Source organism: Amphiura filiformis, chromosome 13 (assembly GCF_039555335.1).
Source record: "Amphiura filiformis chromosome 13, Afil_fr2py, whole genome shotgun sequence".
NCBI classification, from domain to species: Eukaryota; Metazoa; Echinodermata; class Ophiuroidea; order Amphilepidida; family Amphiuridae; genus Amphiura; species Amphiura filiformis.
Window position 1 is genome coordinate 25,349,956 of NC_092640.1, and position 25,703 is coordinate 25,375,658.

Here is a 25,703-nt window from a genome sequence, read left to right on the forward strand (position 1 = left end):
CTAGGACATCACAATTAGGAATTTTGATGTTACCAGGGGGGTCAAAATTCAAAATTGCTCAGATTTTGGTAAAATGGACATCAAATTATTCCTCTGGTCATAACGATTCAGAAAAGTATAGTTTAACCTATCTGCGACATACCGTTCTTGAGTTATAGGCCAAAACCTGAAAGCAAGGACGGTCACTATTTTTTGGCTCCATTAAAGTCAAAAATTAAAAATGCTCCGATTTTGACGAAAATTAACTCAAATTGCTCGTTATGCAATATAAAGCAAAATCAGAAATAGTTTATAGTGTCTAGAATGCTTTGTTAGTACCAAAATCTGGCAATAAAGGTTGACCCCATTGAATCCTATTGTGAAGTATTAACGGTGACATATTTTCCAATTTTACTGGGGTAACAAAGCATTCTAGACACTGTTAACAATTTCTGATTTGGCTTTTTATTGCATGACGAGCAATTTGAGACCACTTTCGTCAAAATCGGAGCATTTTTAATTTTTGACCCCAATGGAGCCAAAAAAATAGTGACCGTCCCTTGGTTTCACGTTTTGGCCTATAACTCAAGAACGGAATGTCGCTGATAGATTAAACTATACTTTTTCTGAATCAGTATGACCAGAGGAATAATTTGATGTGCATTTTACCAAAATCTGAGCAATTTTGAATTTTGACCCCTTACTTTAAATATGACCCCCATTTTCACTGGTAACATCAAAATTCCTAATTGTGATGTCCTAGAGGTGCTAAAACTCATGTTAGAATTTAGTTATAAGGGGGTGCTCGTGAACCCCTCCTGGCTATTAGACTATAAAGGCTTTATGGACCGTCATTTCACAATTTTCGGCTTTTCAACTGTTCAAACTTAAATTTTACACAGTAATGGAGCCAAATTGGTCCACCAAATCGCTTCAATTAGATCTTCATTTTGCAAAATTTTAAGGGGGGAACACCACCCTGCGTAGTTGACAAACAAATGGCCACTTTCACTTCTGCTTTCGACATTTGCCAATTTATGTTTAACACAATTTATAGGCCTACCTTAATAGGGAAAACTTGCCGTCCACGAAAGACTCCATGGAATGCTCATTTCACAAATGTTCGGCTTTGTTAAACTAAAATTTTACACATTAGTGCCAAAATGATCCACCAAATTGCTTCAATTAGGTCTTCATTTTGTAAAAATACCCCTTGGGCAATGTTTTTGACTCCTTCAGAGGAAAAATTCACAATTGAAAGGGTTAAAAAATTTTTGAAAATACCCCTTCAGCAAAATGCTTAAAGAAAACCCTGGATAGAACAACCGTGAATTTAGTGTCACCCCCTTGCTTTCACCCTCCTGCCCAAACCTCCTCACTTGAGCATTGTCACTAGCAATGAGAGGTGACCGTATTTGCCGGAACGGGTTAGGGTCAACGCACTGAAGGGTCTATTGTTCTATTGTCTCCGATTTGAGCGCTGACATGTTGGAAAAAGTTGCCAATCAATATTCATGAGAGTGTACATTCAACGTCCAATTTTCGAAATTGGGTGACTTGTGCTTGGTAGGTGTGAAGTACATCTAACTGGGCGTTTTAATTACGTAACGCATAAAGGCATTGACATCATCGAATGGCTGCCTATAGTGATGTTATTGTTAGGCCTATGTGGGGGGGGGTGTGTTTAGTTTTTATAATAATTATTATTAGGCCTACATTTATTTATCATTCCTTTCTTTTCCTTTCTCTGTACTTATTATTTCTTTGCTAAAGTATCACTCCCTTTCCTTTTCTCCCTTCCCTTCTCCATCCCCTTTTACTTTTTGTCCCCTCTCATTCCTATTTATTTATTCCTATCTTTCTATTTATTTGCTTCTATTTATTTATTTATTTCTCTTCATTTCTTCCTCTTTCTCTCTTCCTCCAGGCCCCCTCTCATTCTCCATATCCCCTCCTCCACCCTCATCCCCTCCCAAGACCTCTCGCAGAAGAGCTGCCCCCTTGGGTAACGCACTGTTTATGCCAATCTCCTTCTTAAATAAAATTAAATGTCAATTTGTGAAACAACTTTTATATAGGCCTACGCCAGTACTTATTGTATGTTACATGTATACGTAGCTATATTACCATTATACTACTAAAGACATTTGGACCGTGATGGCAGCCTGAATTCTGATTTGCAATCGATCAGCAAACGCATTCAATTGATTTAAATGAATCACCCAAAGTCAGTGGGTGATAACGAACTAAGCACCCACGGCTAATGTGTGCCGTTTGTGCTTATACGGCTACTCAATTGCACCCTTGGGATGTATAGGGACAAAAGGTACCTCTCGTTCGTATAGGCGCTTTCACATGACTTTCGTTTCATCACTTATTGACAGTAGCCTGCCTATTATAGCGTTAATACGCTGTCAGGTCAGTTACCGATTTAATGACGGAAGTTCTTTGTCTCGAACAAAAGGTACCTCTCGATGAATAGCGTTTCGGTAACTCAAATTGGCACAAAGGAACAATAGGCGTTACGTAATCTATTTCCTCTCCTTTCTATATAAGCTCCTTGGTTAGGGTTATGGTTAGGGCAGGGCTATGACACTCAACTCATTTGCATAGCAAAATGACCCGTCTCCTCTGCAGCCAATTTGGTTCCGCTCCATCGAAATCAAGCTGGTCACGGAGAAGACTACCCTCCTTTGTGTTTGTTCATTTGTGTATGGAGAGCCCTTCTTGGAGTCCGTAATGACTTAGGCTACGCTCTCAGCTAGAGTCCGACGCTGCATTGCACTAGAAATACCTTTTCTGTGAAATCGCTATAGAGCCAACCGGGAACACGTATTCGTTTTGAAAATAACGCATTAAAATTAGTATCACCCTTGTGGCCCACGTGCAGTGGAAAACCTTAATTCTTTCATTAAAAGGAAATTAAAATTAAAAAAAAACCACGGATCTACCTGTGCACCTATAAAATGGGCACAGCAATTTGTCTCAAATATAAATGAATTTTAAGAAACATATGGGATATGATGAACATTGACCTGACGCCATGATAGTAGGATCTATTAGTCGTTTTATATACAATGTATATACCGTATTGTCATAATACCAATATTTGTCATTATATATAATGAGTAATATTGAGCCACGTAAATGTGCAGTTCATATGCACAAACGAATACTGATCTTTATGATATTCAGGTTTTTGTACATCACGTATAACATGTCACATAGGAGGTCATACGTGTTGACCTTCATCTATTGTATTTGTTCATCTGTGTATGGAGAGGATTAACGCCATTAAAACTCCATCAGTATTAGGGCGTAGTTCAGTGAACTCACCGTATTGCTATTCCAATTACTTTGATAATACAGATATTATGTATTAATGGGTCGAGGCGATTGCATTGAAAACCTAATGTATTATTCATAACAGTTACGTAATCAATCGATAGTGCGGACACTTTTCATTTGCAAACCACCAAAATTCGTGATCTTTTAGCGTAGGAAAAGAAACCACGTGAATAGAGTGCCCTCTCAAGAATATCAACTCTCTGGTTAGGGTTAGGGCTTCTGGCATTTATAAACACATTGCAAACACTTTCTTCAAGCTAGGGGTAGGGCTTTGGGGAAATAACAAAAATATTAGGGGGCCTCCTCGATTTTATGATGTGTTGAAAAACACTTTGCAATTGCAATTTTACACAGAAATGAATGGTAAAAAAATAACATAGTAACAAATAATAAGGACCTCCCTCACCGATTTTTGAAAAAGTACGGACGATATACATGTCATTTTTTTTTTTGGCCTATCATGAGATGAACGAAGTTCACGCTTCCCATACTGGCTATGGAGTGGATTGTAAAGCAATACTATTATGAGAGAGGTGTATCATTTTTTTTCTTTTAATTAAAAAATATTTGTGTTACAGATATTTGTTATTAAAAATGTTTAACAAACAACGGTACAAATTCGTTCTTGTCTTAAGGGCCGTCCATAATTTTCGCCATTTTCACTTACGTACAAAGCGTACGTAACTTTTTACCCCCTCCCTCCCTCGAGTTACGTACAAATAAAATGGCGAAGGATTTCCGTAAGCCTACTACCATTAAAGCAAAATTGAGGTGTTGGGTTGGAGTTGTGGTTAGAGTTTAGATTATTAGGTTCGATTAGGTTTATGGTTATGGTTAAGTATTTTTGGTATGAATTAAATTAAGCATAATGTAAAATAGGACCACTGTGCATAATTAGACCCAAAATTAAAGAGAAATCCTTTTTTTTTTATGAATAAAATATTGGAAAATTCCACAATTTGTCACTTTCATTTTTTTATTGCTCAAACAAATCGCCATTTTTCTTACGTACACATGCCCAGGATTTTTACCCCCCTTCCTCCCTCTTACGTACACTTTGTACGTAAGTGAAAATGGCGAAAATTATGGACGGCCCTTATCAACGAATTTTTTACGGTAAGGTCTACTTTGAATAAAATAAACATTTTCATTCCTTTGTCTCCTATATACGTTGTTATTGTTATCTTGCCAATAGATTTTACGGCGAGTTCCATCTTTGGCAGTCGGTAACTGGTTGGACTTATAAACAAAAAACAGCCTTGGTGAAAACCATAAACGCTGACAAACCATTTGTAGATTGGGCCGCTGAATTTAGACAGTACAGCGACTTTGATCAGATGAATCCGATCAAGGTAGGCTACTCGATTTCTTTCCAAAGTTAATATTTATTACAACCTGACAACTATCACACACAAAAAAACCGGCCACGGTCACACTGAGATAAATAGTCACACACCCACAAACACCCCCCTCCCCTCCGAATTACAAATACTTCCGAACTAGGGGTAGGGCTTTGGGGAAATAACAAAAATATTAGGGGGCCTCCTCGATTTTATGATGTGTTGAAAAACACTTTGCAATTGCAATTTTACACAGAAATGAATGGTAAAAAAATAACATAGTAACAAATAATAAGGACCTCCCTCGCCGATTTTTGAAAAAGTACGGACGATATACATGTCATTTTTTTACTTGGCCTATCATGAGATAAACGAAGTTCACGCTTCCCATACTGGCTATGGAGTGGATTGTAAAGCAATACTATTATGAACAAAAAACAGCCTTGGTGAAAACCATAAACGCTGACAAACCATTTGTAGATTGGGCCGCTGAATTTAGACAGTACAGCGACTTTGATCAGATGAATCCGATCAAGGTAGGCTACTCGATTTCTTTCCAAAGTTAATATTTATTACAACCTGACAACTATCACACACAAAAAAAACCGGCCACGGTCACACTGAGATAAATAGTCACACACCCACAAACACCCCCCTCCCCTCCGAATTACAAATACTTCCGAATTACAAATACTTCCGAGGACCTTGGAAAAAAATGACGAAATTTTTACAAGTTCAAATGTGTGTGTGTCCTCGGTGTGTCGATTCCGGTTAACACTACGAGGAGACATTAACCTATAGAGGGGGTAGTAGGGTATAATACCTCATTTTCCACCGTTTAACAAGGTTTGCGTAGCGAGGACGCGTGTTTATGTCCTCGGTAAAAAATGTCGTCGGTGTGTTGTTATGTCAGAGTCCTCGGAAGTATTTGTAATGCAAACGCCGACGCACACGCACGTGTAGAAACAATTTTGATGCTCGTTACGCACCTTTTTGCGCACAGTATAGAGGGCCGAAGGATTCACTTTATTATAATAAAGAAATGAAAGATGTTTTGGAGTAAAAATTGTAGTGATATGAATAACTAACGTAATTTTAATAACCAATGAAAAAAAATGATCTAATTAAAAATCCCTTTTATATCAATTTTAAATTTAGTCTAAGTACATCAAAAAGTTTGGGTTTTTTTGTGGCCTTAATACGTCCAAGATTGACAGACCATCAATTTATGGAAGCACGCACCTTCTAACAACAAAGAAAACATTAACTCCTACAACTTCCTGCCAACTCTCTCATTTATAACTCTTTCTCGTTCATAATAATTTTCTGTCATTTCTGTCTTGTCTACCAATATTGACAGCTGTCAAGGCACTAACGTATTTATTTATTTATTTATTTATTTATTATTTATTTGGCAAAATTGACAACAATACAGAAAATAACAAATATGCAATCAATCATCATCACAAGAAACACACAACCAAGTCAATGAGCCAGGATAACCCATAAAGATAAACCCAAAATGAAAAGGTGCCTGCAAAAGGGAGATGAAAACAGAGCCACAAAAGAGGGGACAAAAGAGAAATAAGTTAAACATATTCAGCCAATTCCTGGTTCATTGAGGTTGAAGATAAATAGGTTTTGACATGGGATTTGAAGGAATTCTTGTTGGTGATAGACCTGATGTGAATAGGTAGAGAGTCAAGGGTACCCTGATAAAAGAAGGAGTTGGAAGCAAGGCCACTGACTCTGGGGACATGGAAATTATGTGAGCTAGATCTGGTACGGTGAGTGTGAGTGACAGTGGTTTTAGTGAAAAACTGATCAAAGTAAGTGGGACCCATTGCATAGAAAACATTGAACATGTGATTGAGTCGGAGTTGTTTGACTCTATCATGGATTTTCAAAAGCTTAATGGAATCCAGGTGTACCTGACCAATATGCTCTCTGGGAGACAAGTTGAGAATGAAACGAGCCATTTTATTTTGGATAATCTGTAATTTGCGTTGATAGTGTTTGGTAAGGCCTGAATACCATGATGTGCAACAATATTTAGTCTATGGCATTGTAAAAGAGCAGAGCAGAGATTTTCCGTCAATTCTGATTGAGATATTGAACATGTCTGTAAAGAAATTTGAGTTTACCAGTAACTTTGTTAATTATAGAGCTAACCATAATGTCTCCAGAGAGGTATTGGTCAAGTGTCACTCCCAAGTATTTGATGGACGTTTGAGCTTTGATAGTTTGATTATTGTAGGAAATCTGAAAATCACCGACCTTGCCTAATTTTGATCTGGTCCAGAATAGAATACACTCAGTTTTTCCCACATGAAGGGACAACTTGTTATTGATCAACCAGTTATTGCAAGAAGATAAATCAGAACTCAGGCTATGAGAAATGACCTCAGGATCCTTATGGGATGAAATAATCACACTATCATCGGCGTACAAAAGAAGCTTATTGTGCACCGATGTTTCCATGTCGTTGCTATAGCAGAGATAAAGCAATGGTCCCAGCAAACTCCCCTGTGGAACACCACAGGAGAGCTGCCTAAGACTGGAATTAATACCATCGATGCACACAAGCTGCTGCCTGTTTGATAAATAAGAAATGAACCAAGTGGGGTCAATTCCCATAGCCTGAAGTTTCTTAAACAGGATATGATGATTAACGCTATCGAACGCTTTTTGTACGTCCAGCAATAGCATCCCTACTAATTTTCCCATAGAAATTTGAGACCTAATAAAATCAGTCAAGTAAATTAGACAAGATTCGGTTGAGTACCCTGAGCGAAAACCAGATTGGTATTGATATAATAAATTTGCTGAACAGAGATATTCTTCAACTTGGATGTAAACACTTTTTCAAGGATTTTGGAAACACAACTCAGTATGCTCACCGGACGATAAATTATTCCCTACATCAAGCCTGCTTTTCTTTTTAAACAAAGGGATGATCTTGGCAGACTTCATATCGTCCGGAAAAGTACCCGAGACCAAAGATAAGTTGACAATATGAGTAACTTTAAAAAGGAGTGAGTTGGTAAGCCCCATCTTTCAGGAATTTAGGAGCAATATCATCTAGCCCGGCTCCTTTGTGCATATTAAGACTAGATAACTCTTTGTAAACAAATTCCTCACTAACTGGCTGAAGAACACAGCTATTGGGGATAACACCTTTACTCTTGTAAAACTCAATGAAAGAGTCGGGTACAGATCTGGTGGTACTAGAAAGAGTGGGGAGTTTACTGAAATGTGTTGATATAACGTATTAACGTTCTTAAGCATGTCAAGAACATCGTCAGCCTGCTACGCTAATTGTCTAAGTAGGGATGACCAATGAACCATCAACTTGATTAGAACACTCCCATAGACATGCAGGGAGCTCAACTGTGCACTACTTGCACAGACATTTCTAAATTGATCTCATTCTTTTATTTTTCAATATTTTTCTGTAAAAATTGGGGAAGTAAATGCCAATTATATTTTGTAACTATCTTGCAAATTACAGCAACATAACTTATTTAATTTTCCTGTAAGTGCGAATCAAAATTGGTCCATCACCACAGTGCGCTTAATTGCCAGTGGCTGAGTTCAGCACTGCTCAAGAATGGCACAAAATATTCATGTCAATAATTTCAGGTGAAAAACGTGGCCTACTGAGCTGAAATTTGGCAGAGTTGCTAGTAATACCTCTATCATACTCTCTGTACAAAGGTTAAAATATTGAACAAGTAGATCTCGAGTTAAAAATTAAATCACCAGCTTCCCTTTGGAATTTCCATATTCCTTTCGAATCATGCTAAGAAGACACCTTTCTGAACATAAATGTGAAGTTTCGTGCTCATTTGATGTATTTTTCACCTGATTTCAACCCTAAACATTTTCTTATATTTATACCATCTGCACTGACTTGCTGCTATACACGCACAGGAGCTGTACTTTTAAAATACGCGCCTAATCAATAATGAGTCTTTCACTCCATTGTTAAAGTATTGTGCTCCCTGTAGCATATGGAGTGACCAGTCCCTGGAGTGTGATGGTTTTGTAGCACATGACAGTATTCATTCAAGCCTATCATGGTCAGTTATTAGCCACTTGCTGAATGGCTGGGCATTATCAGCTATCAAAGTGATACCTTATTCTGCTGCTAATCACAATAGAGGTTAAACATTTTGTTAAAACCCCAGAAGTGATATCAGGACAAAGCTGTGCATGTTGGTACTTGATTGTTTGGATTCCTATGTTGAAAATCCCTTGTAGTACATTAGTATTTTTCTTATGTGTAGTATATATTGTTGTGGAAAAAAGTTCACCTGGACTTTTGATTTTGTGCCACTTTGGCCATTATGGATGATTTTTGACAAATGTTTTCTAAAAGCATGATTTCAGTGCCTCGGTTTGAAGAAATACTTAATGCTATTGACTAGTAAAGTGCCATTTCATAAGAAACCCTTTGATACTTTCACAATATGCTTGTTTCATGTTTGCATATATATCACACTCAAGAAATATCCAAAGGTACATATATGATTATACCAATTTTGCTCACATTGCTATATTTAGACTTTGTCAATTTATTTCGTTCCAATGACCGGTCAGAATGGGAAACTTTGAAAATTCATAATTCGAAAAGTTTTTGACCGATTTTGACCATTTAACCACCAAAATACTTCTGTTGATGAGTTCTTTCCAGAAAACAATCTTTTGTAGCAATAGGGGCAACATGAAATTATGATGGTCATCCCTAGTCTAAGTCATTTTTACATGTTTTTATAATGTTCGTCGTTTTCAGGAATATAGATGAGTTGACTTGTTTTTTGCCTGGCAGTATGCGCGCGCATCATGTTTTGTTCAGGGCTCGTGTTTTTTAAACTCCCGCCACATCACAATAAGGTTATTGAACAGTATAGTGGTTGCATGGGGTTTACTCAAGCATATCGATATACCGGTCCCTTGCCTTTGTTGATAAACATTGAGGTCAACTCATCCATACTGTACAGGCAGATGTGATTTACAAAATAAACAGTGACTTCCCAATTACTATATACTAAGCGTATCGTGAAAGTAACTGATCTAAACCATTTATATTACTAAAAGATATCATTAAATTGTATCTTTCATGGTCATGGTCTGTACGCTATCAGTATGGATACGTTATAGCCAATCAAGGGCCGTGGCCGAGATTTTTATATCCTTTTTGAGTATACTATTGTATAATGCATTAACCCTTACGTCCCAGTTGCTTTTTGGCGAGGGGCAAGGAAAGAAGGAGGAAAGAAAGAAAGAAGAAGAAGAGAAAACTTTTTTCTCGGGTGCGGTTTCGAACCCCCGACCCTTCGGCTGCCACGCCCGTGCACTGGCCTACCTTGTCACGGGGGAGTAGCTTGCCCGGCCAAGCTTTCCGTCCCCATATGACTGTTCGCATGATGACGCAATAGCATCACGTGGGATACCTGCTTGTGCCTACGCTTTCTGAATTAAGGTTTTTTGATGTTTATTAAGGTTAGGGTTAAGTAAATTATCATACTACACAGTACGTCTGCACCAATATCATTGAATAGCTATCCCGGAAACATACTTTTAAGGCGGTTTTCCCTGGCTAGCTTTCCAGATATGTAAGAAAACCCGAGTGAAGTGACAATACACCCAAATAGCACCCAACTGGACTCTTTTTAAGTGCAAATACTTTATTAGTGCCGCGTTGCGACAAAAACACCCACTATAGGCGTACATTTTGTACAATTATGAGCCTATAATTTGCTCTTTGCACATGTTACCCGCAATAGATGTTCTACAGTTCGTGCGAAAATCTAATGCTATCAATTACCTATCATACTGCAGTTACTGTCCGTTTTCCTATACACAATACACAGTGCTCTTACCATTGACGCGTAACCTCTGCAAATAGCGTATGTTAGAAGTATGGGTAATTGCCTAGTTAACGTCGCTGTGTGAAAAATAACCGGCCAATATTAAAAGTACTCTTCTAAAATTCTAGGAAAATATAGTTTTGTAACATGTCCTAAATTTTTTTTTTCGCACTTTTGTGTTTTAGGAAGGATATGTAAACGACAAATAACACCAAAAATATGAAGAAAGTATTTCCAAACCGTGTTAAGGCAACAATCATTATGTTGCTCATTTTCAAGAATGCTGGTTAACAATAAGCAGACCATTGTCTCATTTCGTGAACAAAGGTCCACATACCATTGTTACCTTGCGTTTCCTTTATAATCGGTTACCCAACTGAAACTATAATACCAGCTTATTGCGATACCGCACATGTAAAACAGACACATGTGCACAACCAGGATCTGATTTAATCAGTTGAGCTGATTTCAATGAGTGTTATCTTGGTTTAATAGCTTTTAATGGGGTTTAAGTCCTGCAAAGGTCGTGGTGAATTCTACTGTAGACATGTAGACATGACTGCATCATGTATGTCTCGATCTGCATGCTCCAGAGGCAGGACCGGAGTTACCACAGCATAAATTATTCCCTTAAAAGGAATGCAAGGGGGGGCAGGTGGGGCAGACTGCCCCCCTCCCCTGACAAAAAAAGAAAGAAAAAAGTGCCCCTCTGACCAAAGGGCAAAGGAAAAGAAAAAGGACAAGGAGCCCCTTTTCCGTCCAAATTCACCCCGATCATGGGCCAAAATAGTGTCAAATACACAATTTTTGCGCGCTTTGCGCGCATATTGTCACAATTAAGTCATTTTTGTCTTGAGCATGGGCACAAATAGTGTCAAATTCAAAACTTTTACGCGCTACTCGCGCACATCGTCCCAATAAAGCTTTTTTGGAAACTCGAAGACATGTACAGTCTCTTTAAAAACATAAATTGCATGTTGCAACTGCAATTATTTTCAGCTGTGCCTCTGAAATTTTATTTTGCCCCCATTGACCAAGAAAGCTGGCTACGCCCCTGAAGGAATGGGCGCACAATGGGAGCTCTGATGTGATGTGCTGAACAGCTTGAAATGTAACCGTTTGAATAACATTAATACTCTTGAAAACAATTGTAACATTAGCATAGTAAAAAAATATATTATATTGCAATGGGAGAGGTGTAAAATGGTACCGCATGCCCAGCAAACACAAAAACGTTTTAAAAACGTTTTATATAAGTTATATTTTGGCTTTTGGTTTAGATACAAACGTTTTAATAACATTAAAATGTCGGGTTATATAAAGGTCATGATAACGTTTTAAAACGTTTTGTATGAAAACAAACTACAACAATATTTTTAAATGTTTTCAAAAATGTTATTGTAAACTATTTTTGCAAACATTTTTGCCAAATATTGTGTCAATACTTAAATAACATTATGTTAAAATATTTGAACCCAGCAAACACAGAAATGTTCTTAAAATGTTTTTTCAAAACCTTTTAATAACATTTAAATGTCGGGTTATATAAAGGTCATGAAAACGTTTTTAAAACGTTATTGAAAATATATTGGGCAAACATTTTTCGCAAAATATTTTTCAATCCCAAAATAACATTCTGTTTAGGATGTTTGGATCAAGTTTTCAAGAATGTTTTTGGAATGTTATTAAAACGTTTTTATACCCTTTATATAACCCGACATTTAAACGTTTTCTGTAAAACATTTTTGTTTGCTGAGCAGTAGATTATCAGAAAATATTTTTTAAGGTTATGAAAACGTTTTATACTCTTAATATACCCTTTTTATAACCCGACATTTAAACGTTTTCTGACAACCTTTTATAACCTTTTGCGAATGATGTCGAAAACGTTTTGTGTTTGCTGGGTGGGATGCAAGAGGATTGGTTTCAAATAAAATGAATCCAGCTCAGGTTACCATTTCGGTTACTATTGTTAGGCAATCATGGTATATCAAGGGGGTGGGGGTTGTTTGATCAAAATTATTCTATTCAAAATATATAGCTCAAGTTTGCATATTATATAATTCTCATGGATTGTTTTCCAAACAGGAGTTATTTCCTATGAGTGACTGCATGGGTAAAGAAGACAAGAATAAATATTCTGAACGAGTGTTACTTAATATAAATATTTAGATAACAAAGTTTTTACTTGGAAACAGCAATGAAAATGAAGTTTAAGTTAACATTAACAATGGTCTGGGAATGCGTTGGAGAACAATCAAAACCGATGCCGATCGATTAGAGGTCAATAACCGTAAAACTATCCCTATGAATACTATGATAAGGATAATGAACTGAGTGCGGTGCATTAAGATAATCGCACGCGCCTATCGGCTCTCGAGCTAAATGCAATAACTCCATGGCAAGTGCGATTATCTTGACGAATGCATTTGCACGAGTACATTATGCGTCATATACTTTGAGTATATTAAAACAATAGGCAATGTTAATTGCTGCATTCATTATATTAGTTTGAATATTAAGGAAAATATCTTTAATTTTAAAAACACCGTCAGGCCACTGACCAGGTAGCATGTAACTGGTCAAGAAAATCAATCACTGTATAAGTTAGCTATCAATGGTATCGATTGCGCCATACACGTCATACATTAGTAACTTTTTCACTCATGGTTTGCAAACAATTGACTTTAGGTTGTGATCATTTTTATCGTGGTTCCGAACACAGAGAGCATGAACCAATTGACCTGGAAACGATCGATTTTGACGAATACAGTATTATAAGCATGATCATGATATTATGCGCTAGTGTGTGTTTCCCAGGCGTGTTTATGTGATTTTAAATATAGGCCTACATGTATTTCATTTGTAAAATGCTGAATATTTTGTAATGGTGTCATCTTGTATATTCCCCCCCTGTTTTTTAGCCCTTTAATTAATAGAAGCTCCATTATTCTCATTTGATGTTTTATTTATTTGGGTTCATTAATCATTATTTATGGCAATGATAGTTGCAAAATAGAACACAAAAGTACCATAACCTGTAACCTATATTTCGTCGGCCGTATCACATACTGACGTATTCGACATTTTTAACATTTTTGAGAAAATTGGTATGTTAGTTTGTTAAAAAAAAAAAAAATCATGCCTCAAAGTGGCTTAATTAGTCAGATATTAATTATTTTAATTATGTCGTATTTACAAAACCTTGAAATGTCTGCATCACATAACGACGTATTTGCCGATCACCTATACTGCGCAAGCCCAGTATATCGTATCTGCAATTTGAAGAAAATGCCGTTTCACATACTGACGTATTTGCGTGACGCATTTGCGCGATTCTGTCAATGCATGGCAAAATTGCTGTTTTGTCCTTTTCACATACTGACGTATTTGCGCAACTGTTTCACATACTGACGTATTTGCGCGACGTATTTGTCATTTGAACATTAGTCCTTGTTGGGGATAAAACTACGATGTCCCATACCATGGCTGTCGAATTCCTGGCTACCGAAGCTTGTTACGATCACCACTCGTCACTGATATCGATGAATTACCTTCCTGATTTGAGCCTTAATTATGAGTAATACACTCACCACAGACACCAATACACACTCTCAGATGAAGCTTGGATCTATGTTCTTGCTCCTTTATATAAAAGTAACTCAAACGACGACTTTAAACTTGATTTAACGATATGATGATGTACAAAAAACTTTAGGCTTCCGAGGGAATCCGCAACCCCATTGCACACAAAAATATCACTCCATGTCACTCCAAAACATGTATGCTCACCACCACTGAGGGCGTACATCACAAATTGCAGTGGGAAGGCTGACTCAATGCCATCGGAGTCCTAAAATATCAATTAATCTAATCAATCCAATAATTATGAAACACTTGAGGAAATGGCACTAACATTCCGGCGCCTTAATTTATGCTGCCTGCATACAATTACCTAACAATACACTTCTAGTGCCCGTTTCTATTCATCGTTATGCATTCTTCTCCCGTGCATTATTTTCGTGAACTACCCTTCACAGCCCAAATTATATAAACCTGCACGCTAAACAATGCATTATCTAAAACCTGCACGCTAAACAATAGATTCTAGATAATACGTGCACGCTCAAATACTAGAAATACTACTTTCACATAACCATATAGTAGAGTTAGGTGACGCTTTCGACACAGAGGTCACATAACTATATAATTGTCTGTTCGATATATATACCATCAAAAAAGTACGAATATACATTCTGTGGTGTTAAAATGGTATAGTTACAAACGTGTTCTGCAATAGGGTACAATTACCGAATAGGGTGCAAATCGCTAGACTTGAGTCCAGTCCTCGTTTACGGAGTTTAGGGTTAGGGTTTATCATTGTCATAAATTATGATTAATGACCTCATATAAATCAAACATCAAATGAGAATAATCGAGCTTCTATTAATTAAAAAAAAAAAAAAACAGGTGGCACCATTGCAAAATATTCAGCATTTTACAAATGAAATACATGTAGGCCTATATCTAAAATAACATAGCCGGGCCCGGGAAACACACACTAGCGCATAATATCATGATCATGCTTTATAATACCATGATAATACTGAACAAATTGTTAAATCCCAATGTCGTATGTTTTAATATAAGTAGATTTTAAAGTTCAAATTATAGAGCTATAAAGTCCAGTTGATATTCACCGTAGTACTAGTCGGACATCTAAATCGATCGTTTCCAGGTGAACGAACTGGTTCAGTGCTCTAAATGATCACAACATAAAAGTCAATTGGTTACAAACCATGCGTGAATAAGTTACTAAAGTATGACGTATGGCGCAATCGATACCATTGATAGCAAACTTATACAGGGATTGATTTTCTTTACCAGTTAAATGCTATACGTAGCTGGTCAATGTCCTGACGGTGTTTTTAAAATGTATAAGATATTTTCCCTAATATTAAAACTAATATAATGAATGCAGCAATTAATATTGCCTATTGTTTTAATAGGCCTACACTCAAAGTGTATGACGGATAATGTACTCGTGCAAATGCATTCGTCAAGATAATTGCACTTGCCATGGAGTTATTGCATTTAGCTCTTGAGCCTATCGGCTCTCGAGCTAAATGCAATAACTCCACGGCGCGTGCGATTATCTTGACGAATGCATTGCACTCAGTTCATTATCCTTATCATAAACCTAAAGTGCCATTTACTCGGGCATTTACTATCTATCACATGAAACTCAATAATGAACTCAATTTTTAGATAACGACTCTACTTTTGAAAACTCTAAAACTAAAGCAAATCTGACATTTCACCTGGAAGTGTCCATGAATCAACTTGAAATTTGACAAAAAATATGTTTATAAATTACTACAAAATTAGCCTGAACAATAATATTGAATCAATCAAGTTTGGAAAATTATCCACAAGCTTTGTACTAATTGGCTTATTTGGCTTCAAATACATGTAAAGTATATTGATCATGACTGAACGTGTAACTTAACGTAATTATCTCAGAGCTGTCTGTGAAATAAAAACAAAACTAAGTGATAAATCTCACTGACCTTTCTTTTGTGTGTGAGACTACAAGTGTGTTTCTGAAATACTGAGCAACATCTCAAATTTTGAATTTCAAAACAACTTTGATGACTGAATAGGCTAATAAAAGCACAATATGACTGTTTGAATGAAACAAACTTGACTTTTACAGCTTGAACTAAAATTCCTTTATATGTGAACTTGTGAAGAAATATAGCACACACTAATGTTGTTTATCAATTTAGCTCCTGATCAATACTGCAAATTATACTTGAAATTAAACAAATTTACACATAGAACTGCCTGGGTACAGCCATAGCAGCCTTATGGTCTCAAATACTAGTAACCATGGTCATTTATCCACTTGGAAAGTTGGCATGTGCAAATCGTGTTGGAATTTATCCAATAATGGCCCAAAACTGCACAACATTAATTTTGGATTCCATGTGAAAGTGGTTGCTCACTCCTAATTGTAAAATGTCAAACCCTAAGGCAGGTCACGTGGTAAATGTGGCACTTGATGTTCCTTCGTGGTGATGCAGGTACTAATAGATTGCAGCGCTTCCATGTTGGTCACATCCTGAACAGCACATTATCTGGGCACAACCATGATAATATATTTTGAAACTATTTTGGAGCGTATACATGTAAAATGCTTAGTGTATCACCTGTGCACAACCATAGTGACACCTTTTCACAATGAAGCATACAATGCTAACAAAATTACCTGTGCACAACCATGGTAACTTTGAATTATCACCTGTGCACAACCATGATGATAAATTATTGCATTTAATTTCCAACTTTGCACATTTTGCCAACAAAAATGGGCCTTTTTCATTTCACTTAAAATAATAATAGCTGATCCTTTTTTACACGTTTAGTTTCATGCAGTCACTTCTGCAAATATAAATCAGCTATGTCCTTGTCTTGAAAATCTTGGTTCGAATCCAGTTGTAACTACCAACGCTGAAAATTTCAGTTCCTGACACAATCTAGCCATGCTGGTCACTGCTACCCTCGGTGTCGATCACACATGCTATCTGTTGAGCTACAGTTGAAATCTCTGGATTTCTCTTGGGGCTTCTGCACACGAGTGATTGATGCCTGATGAACCTCGATGGCTGCTGGTTAACTGGAATCCAAACTGCTGGATGATAACTTCAGATTTTGAGAATTTCATTTCTCCTTCCTGTGAATTGGCCTTTTGCCAAGTGTGAAGTACTGCAAGTGTTTATGGGACATTTGCTTCCCAAAGGACATCCGTCCAGGAGGTTACCAGGCGCCTCAGCTCGCCTTATCTAAAAAATCACACTGCTAGAGCAGAAACTTCACAATTTAACATTTGGCTCCACTCACATAATTGGTAATTGTCATATAGTGTTCACTTCATTTGTGCATGAGTTTTGTCACAGTTGAGATTGTAACAATAAAATTGTCACATAGACTTTCTTTCAGTTCATCATCTCAACTTCATCTCAAACATGCTGTGACACTTATTTGCTTTCATTCGCTGTTTGCAGCGTCTTTGTTTCTGGGTACTCTGCTTCAAGTAACAGGCACAATTTAGCCACTGGTCTGACTAATGTTGTAGATCTTGTCTTAATTTCCACCTGTCTAACAAATCCATTCTTGTCTGGTCTGGTTGCTGTCACCTTTCCCATTGGCCACATATTCCTAGGTTTGGATCCATCTACTACTAGTACGATGTCACCGACCTTAAGATTGCTCTTTGGAAGAGCCACTTCTGGCGCTCTTGCTGCTGTACAAGGTATTCTGATGTCCAACGCTTCCAAAACAAATCAGACATGTATTGTACTTGTCGCCATCTTTTTTGGCATACTGATCTGTTTTTTCTGTCAAAGTTGGTGGAAGTGTCGGTTTGCCTTTAAGCAAAAGCAGGTGATTGGGGGTAAGTGCTTCAAGATCTCCCGCATCACTTGAGACTTTAGTAATGGGTCTGCTGTTTACTACTGCTTCAGCTTCACAAAAGAGTGTTTGCAGAGCTTCATCAGTCAACATCTGCTCCTTGGACACAGACATCATCACCTTTCTGATGGTCCTGATCATCCTCTCCCAAACACCTCCAAAGTGAGACCCCGCGGGTGGATTAAATCCCCAATCTACACGATCTTGTAGAAGCTCACTGTGAATCTGTGCTTGATTCCACTTGCGTATTTGTTCTTGTAGCTCCCTTTTAGCACCTACTAAATTTGTGCCGTTGTCTGACCATACTTCCTTGACTTGGCCTCTCCTTGCAATAAAGCGGCGTATTGCACAGATACAAGAATCTGTTTCAAGTGTGTCAGCCTTTTCAATGTGGATAGCTCTAACAGCTAGGCAGGTGAAGACCATGCCGTATCTCTTGACTACACTTCGTCCTCTCTTTACTTCTACTGGTCCAAAATAATCAACACCAACTCTAGTAAATGGTGCTTCTTCTGGGTTCACTCTGGATCTTGGAAGATCTGCCATTTGTTGCTCAGCGACCTTTGCTCTCTGTTTCCTGCAAGTAACACAACTTCCAATTATCTTTCTGGCAGTTGAATTTGCGCTCACTATCCAGAACCTCCTTTGTAAGCGTGACAGCATATGATTACGTCCTCCATGTCCTGTAACTTCATGGATCTCACGCATTACCAGATCAGTTATGCAGCTCTCCTTTGGCAAAATCACAGGAATTTCTCATCTTCTGGCATAGCAGCTCTGGCAAGACGACCACCGACTCTTAGTAAGCCATCTTTCACAAAAGGGTTCAACTTGGATATTGAACTTATCTTCTTCAACTTCACACCGTCTTTACCTCTTCTGCTACCAGGACTACTAGTCTTGCTTTCCAATATCGCTATCTCTTGTGGAAATGCTTTTCTCTGTGCAATTCCAATAGCTGCCTTTTCAGCGTCTTGCATGTCAGACACTGTGAGTGGCTGGATACCACCTTTTTGAGTTTTCTGCTCCTGATCTTTGTCTGATGGTTGGCTGACATTAGAGTCCTTTGTGCTCAAATGAGCTTTCTTTCTTTCTCTGCTCCTCTGAATGAGTTGTTTCTTTACCTTCAGGATCCAAGCGATTGCTTTCTTCAGGCGGTACCATGATGAAAAGTGTTTCATCAGCATTTCCACTCCATTCATTTCATCTTCAACTCTATCCTTCACCTTCTTACCTTTCACTTCATCATCATCCTTCACGTTCACAACAGTCTCTTCCTTCCGACTCTTTGTCTCTTTGCCATCTTGTACCATCATCACATTCACCTTCTTCACTTCCATATCATCTTCCTGAACACCCTGGCCAATATATTGACATGCTGGCCATTCTTCTTCTCCACTCCAGAGAAACTTAGGACCTTTCAACCAACGATCAGTTGTGAGGAGTTGGTCAATTGAGAGTCCTCTTGAACTATCATCAGCAGGGTTGTCTTTAGTCGGGACATACCTCCACTGCGATGCATGTGAGCCATCATGGATCACTCCAAGTCTATTGGCTACAAATGTCTTGAAGCGTGCAGCCTCATTGTTGATGTATCTCAAAACTGTCATACTGTCAGTCCAGAAGACTGTCTTGTTGATTGGAATATCAAGTTCATGCTGGATCATAGTGTTCACTCTCACTGCAACTGTTGAAGCATTGAGTTCTAGCCTGGGTACTGTTACTTGTTTCACCGGTGCAACTCTTGCTTTGGCAATAACTAAAGCACAGTGAATATCGCCATCTTCATTCTCAGACCTCAAATAACTCACAGTACCATAGCCCTTCAAGCTGGCATCCGCGAAGTGATGCAATTGTGTTGAGTTCACCTTGCCAAAATGTGGTGGCTTATAACATCTGTCAACTGTTAGATGTTCCAACTTTGGTAACTCTGCTATCCACTGTTGCCACATTCTGAGGTGTGCTCCAGGAATTTCTTCATCCCATCCAATCTTGAGCTTGCATAATTCTTGCATCAGTTGCTTTGCTGGTAAGATTGCTGGACTGATGAATCCCAGCGGGTCGTACACAGAACTGACCACTGATAGTATTCCTCTTCGAGTAGGTGGGCGGTCTTTCACTGTTATTTGATATCCAAATTTGTCAGCTTCAGGGGACCACAACATTCCTAGCACTCTTTCTGTGGGTAGATTTTCAGTGTCCAAATCTACGAGTGCCATGTCCTTGGATCTATCTTCCTCAGGTATAGACTGAAGCACTGTGCGGCTGTTGCTTGTCCACTTAGTCAAGTTGAACCCGCCGTCTTTACAAGCCTTCTTTAGATCACTCACAAGATCAACAGCTTTCTCTTCAGATTTAACTGATCTGAGCATGTCATCTACATAGAAATTATGTAGCATAGAACTTGTAACTACTTTGTCGTACTTGACTCCAGCTTCTTCTGCTGTTCTTCTGAGAGCATAGTTCGCACAAGATGGCGACGAGGTGGCTCCAAATAAATGGACCTTCATGCGATAAGTCTGCAAGGGTTTATCTACTTCTCCTTCCGGCCACCAAAGGAAACGCAGTAAGTTGCGATCACTTTCCAGTACCTGAACCTGGTGAAACATACTTTCAATGTCTGCTGTCACCGCAATGCATTCTTGTCTAAATCGCAGCATCACTCCTACTAATGAACTAGTAAGATCGGGGCCTTGTAACAACTCCTTGTTGAGTGAATGTCCCATATAGTTGACTGCACAATCGTAAACAACACGCAATTTGTTCTTTCTGGGGTGGTACACCCCATGATGTGGAATGTACCACGTTCTGCCAGATTCACCTATTTCTTCTTCTTCAGGCACCTTCTGGGCGTATCCCTTGTTTATCATGTCATTTAATACAGACTTGTAATCCGCATGAAACTCAGGGTTCTTGGAAAACCTCTTCTTCAGATGCGCTGCTCTCACTTCTGCTTGCTGTCTATTGTTGGGAAATTTCTTGTTGTGATCTTTGAGGGGTAATCCTATCTGGTAGTGACCTTCAATGAGTCTAGTTGTGTTGTTTACATCAGCTAGAAACTGTTGGTCATTCAAACTCTTCTCTGGTAGGTCTTCAGTGATGCGCTCTGTGAAATCATGGTTGAATAACTTCACCAGCTGGTGGTCGAGCGTTTCTTCCACTCTTGTTCTTGTTATGGTAAGCGGTGACGATGATTTATTGTTCATCCCATACACCGTCCAGCCAAGCAAAGTTCTGCAGGCATATGGACCATCATTGCTGCTATGTATCACTTCCCAGGGTTCGAAGACTTGTGGCACATTATTCCCGATGAGCAGACCTATGTGTGCATTTGCTTCATCTTCCAATCTGGTTAGACACACTTTCTCTAAATATGGCCAGCTTGAAATCTGCTCCTGAGTGACAACATGATCCATACGTGCAGGAATTTCCTCCTTGGTGTATACCTTTGGCAGCGTCACACTGTTTTTCGTGTCCATGTCATAAATTTCTAGTCCATGTAGGATTCTACTATTGACCTTCCTGCTTCCAGTCATGGTCTGAATATCTAACGTAGTAGACCTTCCTTTAAGATTGAGTTGCTGGCTTAAATTCTTAGTACAAAATGTAGCATCGCTACCCGAGTCTAAGTATGCATAAGTTTCCACAGTGATTCCTGTAGAACTTGATCTGATTTTTACAGGAATGATGCACGGCGATGAATTATCTCCGGCGCCTGTATGATGACAATGACATACACCAGCATTTGTCACCTTTTCTTCTTTATCCTTGGGTGCTGTGTCTTGCTTCTTGGATGCTGTGTCTAGCCTTTCTAGGTGAAGCACTGTGGGGTGATTTTATTACACTTGTTGCATGATAATTTATTCGTGCACGCTTTACTGATGTGCTTTGCCTTTTTAAGGCAGCCAAAGCACATACCTTGCTCTTTCAGATACTTCAGCTTTTGCTCCGCTGGTAACTTCATTAATTTGAAGCAGTTGTCCAAATTATGGTTCTCTTTCTCACAGTAGTTGCAGGATTTTTTATCTGCCTTCTGGTCTGCAGCAGTATTTGCAGCAAAACTTTCATCTGTACTTGTAGCAAAGTTCCTCTTCACTTTAGGCCTGCTATTTGCACCTTTATTATTATTATTACCTTCTTTGTCACTTATTTTCCCAAATGCAGCATTGTTCTGGATTCTTGCTTGTTTCTCAACAAAGAGGGAAAAATCCTCAAACCTAACCGGACGACCCACATCTTCAATATAGTCTACTCTTTGACACCATCTGTCCTTCATCTTGTAAGGAAGTTTGCCAACAAGCAGTCTAATATTCGCAGTGCTGTGCAGCTCACTAGTATAGCCAAGAGACTCCATGGTATTTTTACATTCCATCAAAAACAAGGACATCTCTTGTAAGCCTGATGAGTCTTCATTGGTGATATTAGGCCACGCCCTCATTTTGGAGAGATATGCTTCCGCAATGCGATGTACAATACCAAATCTCTTCTGAAGCAGCTTCTTAGCCTCTTGATATCCGGTATCATCTTTCATCTGCAAGCAACTTTTTACCAAACTGTTGGCTTCTCCTCTGGTAAACTGCTCCAGAAATAGTAAACAATCTTGACTGTTAGTTCCTCTGTTTTCAATAGTGTACTCAAAGTTCCTTATGAAGGAAGTGAACTGCAGGGGGTCGTTTGTAAACGGCTGCAATGTTCGTTTTGGAAGGCTAGATCTCACATGTTGTTCTAGCAGCATCTTGGTAACCACATTGTTGTCAACTTGACTGTCTATTGTCAAATCTTGCTTGCCAGAAATAGGCCTCAATTGCAATGGTGTTGAAGTAGCAATCGGTGGTGCTGGAATTTCTTGTTGTTGACCTCTTATTGTCAGATCCGGCCTGCTTGGTGCTGGATTTATATGTTGTTTGCTTTTACTATACTGATTGCCAGTAAAGGGCCTTGCTTGCAATGGTCTTGTCGTTAAATTATCATGACGATTTCCATTGTCTGTTATTGAACCGTCAGTTTGCCTAGTGTTGGGTGGTGCTGACCGTACTGGATTTTCAAGTTGTTGACCTGGCTGGGGTGGTTGGTGTATTTCAACTTTTACCTCTTTCTTCGTGAGCGTAGGGCTAGGTGCTGTATTGTTTTCACTGCGGTTGCAATCCAACCATTCTTGTACCAAGTCCTTGGATTTCTTACCCTCATCCAGTGATTCTTCTAGACAACTACTACGTTTGTCCTCAGTTTCATATTTCTCCAACGCAAATAATTTGGCGTTTTCAACGTTTATTTCTGTACGCAACTCCAATACCTGACGTTGCTGTTCTAATTCTTTCATCTTGAGTCTTATACCCTCTTCATTTCTTTGAATTTTCTCATGCAGCTTGTATTCTTCCATCTCAAGTGCTAACCTTTTTTGTAATGCTTCTTCTCTAGCTTCCATTTCTGCTTTCCTGGTAGCTGCGGCAATAATAGCACTTTCCATACTTATTGCTCTGCTTTTTATTGATCTGGGAAATGTGCTCTTTGAGCCTTTTGAGCTCCTATTTGTTGCCATTTTGACTCTTGCTTTTGTTGACGAGTCCTTTATTTTATAAATTCAGATGATGTTACCACAGCAAATCGAGTCTGGTACCGTCTGGCTTGCGTACTACATGACCTGTGACCTCAATCACAACGTGGGCAGCTGTAGGCTGCGTGACACATACGTGACAAAATGACACGAAGTTCTAAAATTGTTCTAATTTCACTTGGTGTGCTTCAAAGTTAAATCTAATCTGATACTCAGTTGCCTTATAGCTTCTTGTTGAATATCTTCGAGCATCCTATAACAGTTTTTTGTACTTAAATGTTGGGGATAAAACTACGATGTCCCATACCATGGCTGTCGAATTCCTGGCTACCGAAGCTTGTTACGATCACCACTCGTCACTGATATCGATGAATTACCTTCCTGATTTGAGCCTTAATTATGAGTAATACACTCACCACAGACACCAATACACACTCTCAGATGAAGCTTGGATCTATGTTCTTGCTCCTTTATATAAAAGTAACTCAAACGACGACTTTAAACTTGATTTAACGATATGATGATGTACAAAAACTTTAGGCTTCCGAGGAATCCGCAACCCCATTGCACACAAAAATATCACTCCATGTCACTCCAAAACATGTATGCTCACCACCACTGAGGGCGTACATCACAAATTGCAGTGGGAAGGCTGACTCAATGCCATCGGAGTCCTAAAAATATCAATTAATCTAATCAATCCAATAATTATGAAACACTTGAGGAAATGGCACTAACAGTCCTTGTGACGTATTTTATTTAATATTGATTTTTTGCAGAATAAGTTATGCTCTGATAGTGATAAGTGAATAATATTGAAAATATGGTATATTTGCATTACTGTTAAACTGGTTTTAATCGACAATAATATTTTAATCAAGATTATGCAACGAAATGAAAATCGCTAGATTTTCAAGTTCGATTTTCTCGAAATGCGTATTTTGCAAATAAATTACGTCAGTATGTGATACGGCCGACGAATTATTGTAACACCACATAATGTATATTCGTACTTTTTTGATGGTATATATATCGAACAGACAAGTTACTAGTTATGTGAAAGTAGTATTTCTAGTATTTGAGCGTGCATGTATTATCTAAAATCTATTGTTTAGCGTGCGGGTTTCAGATAATGCATTGTTTAGCGTGCAGGTTTATATAATTTGGGCTATGAAGGGTAGTTCGCGAAAATAATGCACGTGAGAAGAATACATAACGATGAATAGAAACGGGCACTAGAAGTATATACAATCATAACACGGGTGTATGAATTTGGAACAATCCTAGAAACATGAAAGTTGAACAATGTCCCGAATGAACCCGAATGTCTTAATTGTCGTTTGTTTTGCATATTTTTTAAATAAGATAATAATATTTATAGTTTTTCTTCTTTCTATCAGGTACCTAGTAACACTCCTGGTCATTCTGGAGCAATTTATTCATCATGTGGCACTACCGCAAAGAAGCTTGCCATATCTATAGCTATTGGTATGAATTTAAAACGTGCGAGCAAAATTGTGTCGATTCTTGAAGCTTATAGAGTGAAAATGCCTGTTATGCTCTTTGTTTATGGAGACTTTGCCGAACTGTATCCGGAGAAAATTAAGGCTTGGGCGAATCGATTTGATATAGGAATGCGAGAAGATGGGCCGTATCCGCCTGGGCATTTTGAATTGTACCTCGATCTGTGGGTTCGCGAGGCATTAGTTAGTGCTGAACTACGTTTACAAGAAATAGACATCCAGCCAGCCTTCTATTTATGTCATGATGCAAGAGCAAATATAGTTAAAGCGGCGAAAAGTAGAGGCTTTCGGATTATAAAACCAGCAGCTGATTTTCCACCAAGAGAAGGTAAGAATGCAAGCGTAAAACGGTTTTATGATTAACCAATGGCTATTCCAGTTGAAACCCCTATGGAAGGGTGGGTTAGTGTAGTGGTCTTCTCACTCGCTTTTCACAACTGTGGCTAGGGTTCAATTCCCCGCGGTGTCATATGTGAGTTTCTCCGGGTCCTTCGGTTTTCCTCCTGCATCTAAAATCGGACCTCTAATATTCCTGAAATCCAAACTCCCTGTGTGGAAGATTAAGGTCATGTCTCCCATAGGGGGTGTATCGATTTCACCTGAAATATGAAAT

General features: G+C 38.4%; 1 protein-coding gene across 1 annotated transcript in view; it reads left to right on the forward strand.

The window, feature by feature from the left end:
- Nucleotides 1–25,703, forward strand: part of LOC140167526 (uncharacterized) — a 44,889-nt gene that overhangs the window by 10,247 nt on the left and 8,939 nt on the right. The window contains exons 3-5 of the mRNA XM_072190831.1: nucleotides 4,523–4,679; nucleotides 5,072–5,203; nucleotides 24,968–25,418. Of these exons, the coding sequence (XP_072046932.1) occupies nucleotides 4,523–4,679; nucleotides 5,072–5,203; nucleotides 24,968–25,418 (740 nt within the window). The remainder of the gene's footprint in view (nucleotides 1–4,522; nucleotides 4,680–5,071; nucleotides 5,204–24,967; nucleotides 25,419–25,703) is intronic.